At 43.3% G+C, this 9,722-nt stretch overlaps 1 protein-coding gene across 3 annotated transcripts; it reads right to left on the bottom strand.

Annotated features, from left to right (window-relative positions):
• Positions 1–2,898: 2,898 nt before the first annotated feature.
• Positions 2,899–9,304, bottom strand: PTAC2 (plastid transcriptionally active 2). 3 transcript variants are annotated; one of them, XM_088706320.2, is made up of 5 exons: positions 7,733–9,304; positions 7,240–7,652; positions 4,782–5,096; positions 4,563–4,670; positions 2,899–3,888 (listed from the first exon to the last, which is right to left on the bottom strand). In XM_088706320.2, the coding sequence occupies exons 1-5, from the start codon at positions 9,167–9,169 to the stop codon at positions 3,834–3,836; spliced, it is 2,328 nt and encodes a 775-aa protein (XP_088562446.1). In that variant the 5' UTR covers positions 9,170–9,304; the 3' UTR covers positions 2,899–3,833. The 3 variants fall into 3 exon arrangements, with proteins under 3 accessions (XP_088562446.1, XP_026662363.1, XP_008795952.1); XM_026806562.4 differs by having other exon boundaries at positions 2,899–3,800; XM_008797730.6 differs by having other exon boundaries at positions 2,899–3,731.
• Positions 9,305–9,722: the final 418 nt, after the last annotated feature.

Below are 9,722 nucleotides of genomic sequence, written 5' to 3'. Positions count from 1 at the left end.
GTCTTAGAATCATACAACGGCCGTTACTTTAGACTTTGACCTAGGACAAGAATTCCTTTCATACCAAGGAACACTACCCCACCAGTATAAATAGGGACATCATCTCCCATATCCTCATCACTTCCAGTACTTCTCGACCACCGCCAGCCCCACCACCGACGCCGTCGACCATCCCCAAAAATGTCCACAGGCAGAAGCACCGAGCGCAAGAACCAGTCCATCCTCGAGAACTCCACCTTCATGGCCGCCAACTTGCTCAGGGCCTCCTGCTTGGCCCTCTCCGAGAAGGGTCTCGGCTCTCTGCCCGGCGGCCGCTGCGCCCGTTCTGCGCCCATCGAGGCTTCTCCTCCGGTGCTGCCGCAGCGCCCGACCATGCGACGGGTGGAGACCGGGAGCCTTTCCACGGGCTACGTGATGGAGCAGCCAGGCGACGGGAACAGCGTCGACACCAGGGCCACCATGTATATACACAAGGTGAAGCAGCAGAATATATCCGACGCCGGTGAAGTCGCCATGATCTCTAAAAAAGCTCGTTAGCATGGGATGTACATCGCTGCTCCTATATATATATATATATATATATATATATATATATATGTATGGGATATATCGCTGGCCACTATATTTCTATATCGCTGCTCTCATATATCGCTGTTATTTCTTCTGCCTTTCGGCATGTTGTTACCATGCATATATGGCGATAAATGCAGAGTTTGGGATGAATTGGTAGCACTAAAAGTTTCGCACTTTGGGCATCTTTTATTCTGAATTTGCTCTCTCTCTCTCTCTCTCTCTCTCTCTCTCTCTCTCACTGTGTATATTTTACTTGACCGTAGTTTTTTTAATAAATTTTCAAAATATAGAATTTAATTGATTTGCCCAGGAAGTTTATATACGATGACTTGGGTTGGATCATGATTTTTTTTCCCCTGTTAAAACAGATATATTATGTATTATGGATACGAATACAACCAAATAAAGTTGAAAAATAATAGGTTCGGAGTGCACCGGATAATTCCTTTTCTCTATTCAAAAAGTGTTTTGGAAGTGGCTGACCAAATATGAGGCATGAATCTTTAGGACAAGAGCGCAATTTAGCAGCTAAAGCACATCTAAACATCACTGTAGAATAAATTACTTGGGACCTATTATAACCGCTACAAACAAATGATTTTTTTTTTTCCAGGCCCAAAATGAATATAATGGTTCGACAACAAAATCTATTTGCACCCACTTTGGGTGCATCTATCCCGGGGTACACAGGTACAGCATATTCCTTCCGTCAATCATGTATTAATCGGTGTTTCCTTTCTGCTCGTTTTCGCTTTGCTCTTCAGCTGAAGGAACATCGCACAGTATATTACTACCGTCGGAGCCTATCACGACCGTCTTATTCCAAGTTTAGAGCCAATAACTAGTAGCAGACATCAGGATTAGTAGGAAGTCAGTGTTTCCTACGGACTAAAATTCTTTATGGTGCAGGATGCATCACAGTAATTCCTTACCTACCAGGGTGCAGAAGTACAGTACCTACTCGATTATCTAATGATGGACAAAGGAGATGCAAGTGGGAGGCATATTTTTATTTGGGGGGCAGGTGGGTGGTATATTTCGATGCAGGTTACTTCCAAGAAGCAGTTTGAAAAGATGGTTAGGTTGCAACAACATGGCTTGGCATCTTATTCTCCATAGAAAGAGCAGCTAAATTAATCACCTTACTTAAGGTGTATTAGAAGTTAATAAGGTATACGTGTGCTCACCTAGAAGGAATGTCCCATGCTTATCCAATGTTATCAACCTGTCGAAACAGGATATTGATTGATGATGAAAAAAGCAGATGCAATTGGAAGGTGTAATTTTATCTTGATTGGGCAAGTGGGTGGCATATTTTGATGCAGGTTACTTTCAATTAAGCCTGCAAATGGGCCGGATGACTCGTGACCCGATCCGACCCATTTAGACCCGACCCGATCCATTTTGAAAGATCCGTGAGGCCGGGTCGGATCCTAAAATTAGACCCGTTCTATTTTTTTTAGATCGGATCTGAAACCTATTTAAAATTTAGATAATTTTGAGTTTTTATTACGACCCGACTCGACCTAAATCTTTAAAATTATTTGGGCCTGCGGGCCACAGCCCGTCAAGGTGCAAACAGTTCTGAAGCCATGGATGGGTTGACCCGAACAGGATCCAACCCAAACCCGATTTGGACCCAAACCAAGCCCGAATTTTTTGGGTTAGGTCTGAATTATACATGGACCCAACCCGAACTGAATGACCCGTTTGGTCAAAAATTGTAACAGTGGACCCGACTCAATCTTCTATTGGATTGAGAATCCGAACAAGAAATCGAGTTGGGTTGAGATCACTTATGACCCGATTCGACCCATTTGCACCTTCATTTCCAATAAGCGGTTTGGAAAGATGGTTCCAATGCAATACATGGCTTGGCATTTTATTCTCCATAGAAAGAGCAGCTAAATCAATCATCTTACTTAGGGTGTATTAGAAGTTAATAAGGTATTCGTGTATTCCCATGTTTATCCAATGTCATCAACCTCTCAAAAAATGTCACTTAACAATGAAAGTGGCATGGGCTGTTTTTCATGCATGTTCAGTGGAGAGTTAGCCTTCTCCATCTAGTTGCTTGGCCGAACAGCAGTTGTTAAGCCAAAAAAAAAAAAATTAAAGAGAATTTACTCGAAACAATTTAAAGGGGGAAGGGCCGACGGGGGAGTTGGTTTACATGGAAATATTCGCTAAAATTGCCTTATGATCATCAGCATTTTGGATCTATATCTGTACTCCATGATTTAACAATAAAAAGGGAGCAAAGAGAAGGATGCTGCTGCTAGAATAGTGGAAAGCCCACTAACTTCCTATTGTTCAGCAGGAACATACAAGGAATTCGAAAATACTTTATTGCAAGAACCAAAAAATAAGTATATTTTGTGCTCATCCAACAAGACATCAAAACTACAAGTCTACAACTCACCTTTCCTCTCCCTTTATCTGTTGGATGCTTGGCAGAACTGGTGTCTGAAGCTCAGGATGCAACCAACAGCTCCCGAATACTGAAAGCATATACCAAGTCAGTGAGATCATTCAGAAGCGTGGCACTAAAAAAGACCTTTTCTCATGAGTCCATAGCAGATCATGGGTGTGCATGAAGATGTTGTCTTGCTGCCAATAGATTACGGTTTAGGCCATGAAGAGAATTGCTTGGAAGCAGAACGCATCACTGAATAAATGCCCTGTAAATGCAAATTTTGCCTCGTCGTGAACCTTGACCTTGCTTGGTGTCCATCACATGCCTTTGGCTTTGAAACTGGTAAAGAAAGATCTACAGGATTGGACCCACATAAGGATGGTGAACTTGCTGTTGTCAGTTAATTCAAATTTTCATAAGCTCCTCTTCTGCTTCAGTGCTCACTGTCTCATCAGAAACAATTTGGTCATTATCACCATCAATATCTGCAGTATGTATTCGAGTCCTAGGAGATGGAAAAGATGAATTGGTAATGGAAACAAATTCCTCGGTGGATTCATTTGGAGATTTCTCTGAGATTACTGATGGCAGTCGTTTCAGCTGCGACTGGTGGCAAACAATGCGACCCTTGTTCCATCCAGGAATATGAAAGGATGGAGATATTTTCTCTCTCATAAAAGAATATACTGCCTTTGCAACAGGCAATCCCTTTGCTGCAGTACTCTTCTCCATCTCCCCGCGTCTGATCATCAAACAGCATTCAATTAAGGATATTCACCATGTTGAGTTTTACTCTTGCCACTAGGAAGCCCTATTGTTAACATCGATATAATCTAAGTTAAAACTAGTGGATTCCAGTTCCAGCATAACATAGAGAAATTTCCTCACAAATTTCCTCACTGCATAACAATCATTAAGTAGAACCCTTTAGCTATATGATGAAATAGGAGCAGGCCAGGAGAGGGTTTGGGTGCAGAAACAGGGAAGCAAAACTATTAAAACAAATTCAGGGAATAAGAGCATATAAATAGCATATATATCACGTAACACGGAATATCATAATGAATAAAAACATTCATAGCCATCTTGGAAGTTTAAAGAAATATGAGATTCATGAGTTTAATAATATAAGTTAAACCATGAATACGAATTTATTATAAAATTTACTTTAAGAAAAATGATTTTAATAAAAAAATACTGGTAAGGATAATTGATACTTAATTTCAGATTACTTGCAGGTGTCACCAAGCAATGCATGTACAAAGCAAGATTTTGGAGCAAGTCCAACATCTTAGATAGATGACTCTAGCCACTCAGGTACTGGGGCCATGTTGACAGAAAATAAGGAAAAAGGAACCTATAAATACAATTTGGGTCTCCTACTTAAATTAATTTTGCTATGGTCCACCCAAGGTGTAGCCTTCCGATGAACACCAACAAGGATAAAAAAAACGTACGTTCTTACCTTTCAATTGCAAAAGAAAAAGTTCTTACGTAGGCTATCAGATAGCAAACATAAAAAATGTTTAAGCAAAAGAGGAGGAGAGTGGAGACGAGTGCACGAGTCGCTTACACTACTATAATGGTCGCCAAATGAGGGAGATTATCCCCTCTTTTGAATCTTCCATGAATCTCATTAAGCCAAACCGAAACTGCTGCAAGAGCTCCACCTACCGACATCCTGATAAACAAATCATACTTTATATCAACCTTTTAAAGAGATTGATATATCCAGCCACTAATTGAAAATGAATGTAAAATGTAATGAATAAGATAATAAAATGCATATCACCTGTGTACATCGACAGACCACACTAGCTTGCTTTGATGATATAGCTCAGGAAAGAGCCCGCGCCTTTCAGCTTCATGAAGCACCCGTGCAGCCCGTGCCTTCTGGCCCAACCACCAGAGGGCTTCTAGAAGTGCATTATAAAATCTCAGACCAAAACCACAACCTTCAGCATTATATTTGTCAAAGACATATTCCACCATTTGCCAATTTGATTCATCATCGTATTCCCCTTTAATCATGGAAGCAATCACTTGATGAGTGCTGGAAATCCTGTTTGTTTTCATTTCTTCCAGTAGTTCATAAGCTTCACTCCACCTGAATTTTAAGATCGCAGGAGGAAATGGAAAAAAAGAAGAGCACAAAGGTCATAACAAGGAAATATGGTAGTCAAAGACTTCACATAGCCTCTAAAGCTGATATCTGAAATGGCATGAAAAGTAAAGAAAAACAAGAAAACTTAAATATCTCAGCCACTGAGTTTGTTCAGTATAAGTGTGCAAAATTTATGTGTGAAGTTGAAAGTGCCACCAGTTATTACAATAGAAAAGATTCATTTGCAGACAAGTTGTTAACGGGCACAATAGGTCATTCATATATGCATACCTAAAATTAGATGCAAAAATAGAGAGAAATGTTCATAGCGATCACATTTAATATAAACTCGATGGAGCAGATCATCACGCAATCAGCTTAAGTGAAACTTAGGAAATCAATATTTTGTACAGTAAGAAATCCAATGAAATATATAAAAAACTAAAAGTTTACCCCCAAAAATAAGTAGCTATAATAATAAACATTAAATTTCAGTTGGAATAAGATTCTTATAGGGTGGGGCTATAGAGGCCTATATACACTGTAGCTACCCTTTGTGAGACAAAAGTGAAAATTTGTTTTAGTTTTTTTCCTCTTTTTCTTCCGAAGGTGATAAAGTTTTCTTCATCTTTTGACAATAATTCCATGAAAGCTCAGCAGGTCAATGTCATGAGACCAAGATTTTGGTGGCACCGTGGCAGTGATGACTCCTGCACTACTTATCTTTTCAGCTCTATCTTTCCTGTTAATTACATTCCAAGCCTCAAGCCCGATCTAGATACTAGTGCCCTAAAATCTTAGCATCCTTATAGCACTAGTCACAAAAATTCCTCACCAGCAATTTCACTATATAATTCACAAAAAAAAAGCATAAAGATCTGACAGAATATTTCAACAACGTAAACTTAGTAACTAGCTTACTAAAAGCAACCTAGATAATTATCTCATTGATACCAAAAGCTGCATGTCTTCTAACCCCAAAGCATGATTTTAACAAAAAACTCTACCAACAATTAATTCTAGCAGCAGAACAAATGTTTAGTTGTCATTTTATAATGTATATCATCTTAAAAGTTTGTATGATGATATTCATCCACCCATGGCCCTAACCATGTTGTCTCGATTTCCACAAATTTTCAATCACAAGGACATACTAGATCAGGGTCTATTATGCAACGGCTGGCCTACCTGATATCAATCTTTACTATTTTTGTTCAGTGCCTGAAACTAGAATTAGCAATTTACCAATATATTATGCACTATGATATCAAAGGAATTAACCTAAAAAGTGGTTCAAAACAATGATCATTCTTGTGCAGGAAAAAGATGATTCCTGGTAAATAGCCTGGTATAGATTACTCAGTTAAGAAGAATCTTCAAGCAAACGAGCTGGTCCAGCAAAGGGGGACAAGATAATAGTAATAGCAACATGAAACACTGGTCTGTATTGATAGCTCTTTCTTCTTTTTTGTTGGTTTTCTTTAATTGATCAGCCATCATGCACCTAACCACTCCTAAATCGAGCCAGAACAGCTCCGATAAGCTGGAGCCCTTCAATATTACCACCCTTCAAAACTCTGCCCTCATTTGGAATTTTAGGACACCCACTCAGACAAAGAAATGCTTCCCACTGCAAGCAGAGTGACAATTACTGGATTATATCAAATTGGACAGTGATGTTTCTCATGCTGATGTGTAGGATAGAGATAACTGTACATCACAGCTACTTAAAAATCACCAGAAGACAAAAATTTTGAGAATATAACCTATCTGATAAATATACAACTTAGTTTTACATTCAAGCATAGGTTTATGGTTCCGTAATACCAAATTTTCATCTGTCAATCTGAAAACAACAGCATAGCCCACTGGAGAAGGTGGACTTTTAAAATAACCATACTATTTGGTGTTACTAATATAAACGGTAGCACTATATTATAATGGATTTAGGGAAATAGGCCAGAGAAGGGATGTCCTATACTAGCACATCATGAAAGAAGCCTAAAATCAAGACTTAAAAGAATAAACAATTAAAAGTTTTATTCAATTACCAAAGAAATATTGCCATAGAAAGTTTAAGGCATGTGAAGAGCTCCAGTTAGCAAAGAGAAAAACAGTTGCCAGAAAGAAAAGTTACAGTTATTACCTGTCATTCTTAGCATAAACTGAAAGCAACATGCAGTAGGCCATGATGCTTGGCATGATTCCCGCCGACTGAATTTCCTGGAACTGCTCCTTGCTCTCATCAACAAGCCCGGCAGCACTGTATACACTCAGAACCGCCTCAAGGGTCCGCTCATTTGGATTGCACCTCGACTTCTGCATTTCCACATACGCCTTGAGAGCATCCTCAAACTGCCCTCCCTGGCAGTACCCCTCGATGACTCCATTAAAAGAATCCTCATTCATCTGATACCCAGCTCCTCTCATCCGTGCCAAGATTGCCTGCAACTCCTTAAACAACCCGCCTCTAGCAAACGCATTCACTAGGGAACTGTAAGTCTCCACTGTCGGCATGCTCCCGATCTCATGCATTGTATTGAATGCAACAAATGCTTCCTAAAAAGAGAGAAGTTCGGATCAAAACTTCGCAGCTCCTACAAAATAATGTTCCGATAAATCGACTGATGGCTAATTACCTCATATAGAGCTGCCTGCCCATAAGCTTCAACTACTCCAGTATATGCCTTGGGGCTCGGCACAACTCCTTTGCTGTTCATCTGAGAAAGCACGGCCTTGGCATCTTGATGAAGGCCGCCCTTGCCACAGGCGAGCATAAGGCCTTCGTAAGTCTCCATATTGGGCTCCACCTTCTCTTCCACCATGTCGTCGAACAGGGTGACAACTTCCTTGAAGTAGCCCCCCTCCCCGAACACTCGGATGAGGATGTTGTATGTGTCGGCGTCCGGTGCCGTGTTCCCGATCTTCATCTCCAAGAACAGCTCCCGCACGTCCTCGTACCGCCCGCTCCGCCCGTAGAGCCCGAGCAAAGTGCTGTACGTGGCGGCGGTCGGCGGGCACCCGGCCGCCTGCATCTGGCGGAGCACGCCCACGGCCTCCTTGGCAGCTCCCGCCCGCGCGAAGGCCTCCATCAGCAGATTGTACGCGGTGGCGTCCGGAAGGTGCCCGCCGGCCGCCATTTCATCGAGCAGCTCGGAGACTCTTTCCAGCCGGCCGAGCTTGGCGAAGGTGTCGACGAGGTAGGTGTGGGTGGAGTTATCCGGGACGACGCCGGCGTTAAGCATGGTGCGGAGCACCATCTCGGCTTCGTCGGCGAGGCCGCGGGCGCCGGCGGCGGCGAGGAGGGTGTTGTAGGTGACGAGGTCGGGGCGGACGCCATCATGGCGCATCTCGGCGAAGAGGCCGATGAGCTGGTCCCAGGGGACGCCGCCGCGGGCGCAGGAGTTGAGGACGGTGTTGTAGGTGAGCGCGGTGGGGGCGACGCGGTCGGACTTCATCTGGGCGAGGAGGGAGAGGGCGGCGGAGTGGTCGCCGTTGCGGCCGTAAGCGTTGATGAGGGCGGTGTAGGAGAGCGCGGTGCGGGGGACGCCGTGGGAGGGCATGTCGTTGAAGACGTCGAGGCACTTGTCGAGGAGGGCCTCGCGGCCGAGGACGCCGATGAGGATGGCGTGGATGTGCTCGTCGGGGCGGCACCAGGACTGGCGCTGCATGTACTTGAAGAGGCGGAGGGAGCGCTGCCAGTCGCCGCGGCGGGCGAATTCCTTGAAGACCAAGCCCAGGTCCGAGAGGGAGAGCCGGTTGCGGAAGGCGTCGAGGCAGCGGGCGATGCTGCCGCGCGGCGGCAGGCTGCTCAGCTTGTCGATGAGGCTCTCCACGTCGTAGCTGTACTTGCCCTTCTCCACTGCCACCGCCGGGTTGCCGAGCACCAGCTCTTTGGACCTGGCCGCCGCTGTCATCATCATTCCAACCTTCCGTCCTGCCCACAAATCGTGATTGGTGCTGCCGCTGTGCCCGTGCCGCCGCCGCCGAAGCAGCGGAATCCATCTTTCCTCTCTATGGAAGAAGGTCTGGCGAAAGAATTGACAAGAAGGGAAGGGAAGGAAGAGCAGGGTCATGGTGGTTAAATCCTTTGGCCTCGAAACTGGGAGGCAGGAGGATGATTGATTGAGATCTGGGTCTTCTGGGGCATTGGAGGGAGAGAGTGCGCTTGGCAGGAGCTTGAGCCGTTCTATTCTTAGATTGGATTAGAATGCAAAGGAAAAGAGACACGTCACGTCCGGTCGCGTGTGGCATTCCCGTCGGGCCGGGGATAACTTTGGAATAAAAATTAGGAATAAAGTAGAATAAACTTGCCCTATTTCCTTTTTTTTTTTTTTGCCCTTTTTTGGCTAATCCAGGAATTTAATCCGGGGAATTTAATCTTGATCTGGAATAGATACACCCCAAAGAGTCACTCAACAGTAAATATCTCTTAGAGCATAAGAACCATGCATCCAGAAGAATAGGGTGAGAATTAACAACTAGTGTTTGATTCAGTAAATATTTCTCTCTGGTTTGCCTGTCATTGTTAATTCAGCAATTAGCGTTTTCTATCTAGATGCTGAGAATTAACAACTACAAATGCTAATGTTGTCATTGATTATCTAATGGTAAAAGAGAAGCGATAAT

This window comes from Phoenix dactylifera, chromosome 11 (assembly GCF_051530095.1).
Source record: "Phoenix dactylifera cultivar Ajwa chromosome 11, Ajwa_hap1_PhDact_Kaust_v1.1, whole genome shotgun sequence".
Classification (NCBI taxonomy): Eukaryota; Viridiplantae; Streptophyta; class Magnoliopsida; order Arecales; family Arecaceae; genus Phoenix; species Phoenix dactylifera.
The sequence above is the reverse complement of the archived record's forward strand: the minus strand, read 5'-3'. Positions and strand labels throughout refer to the sequence as shown.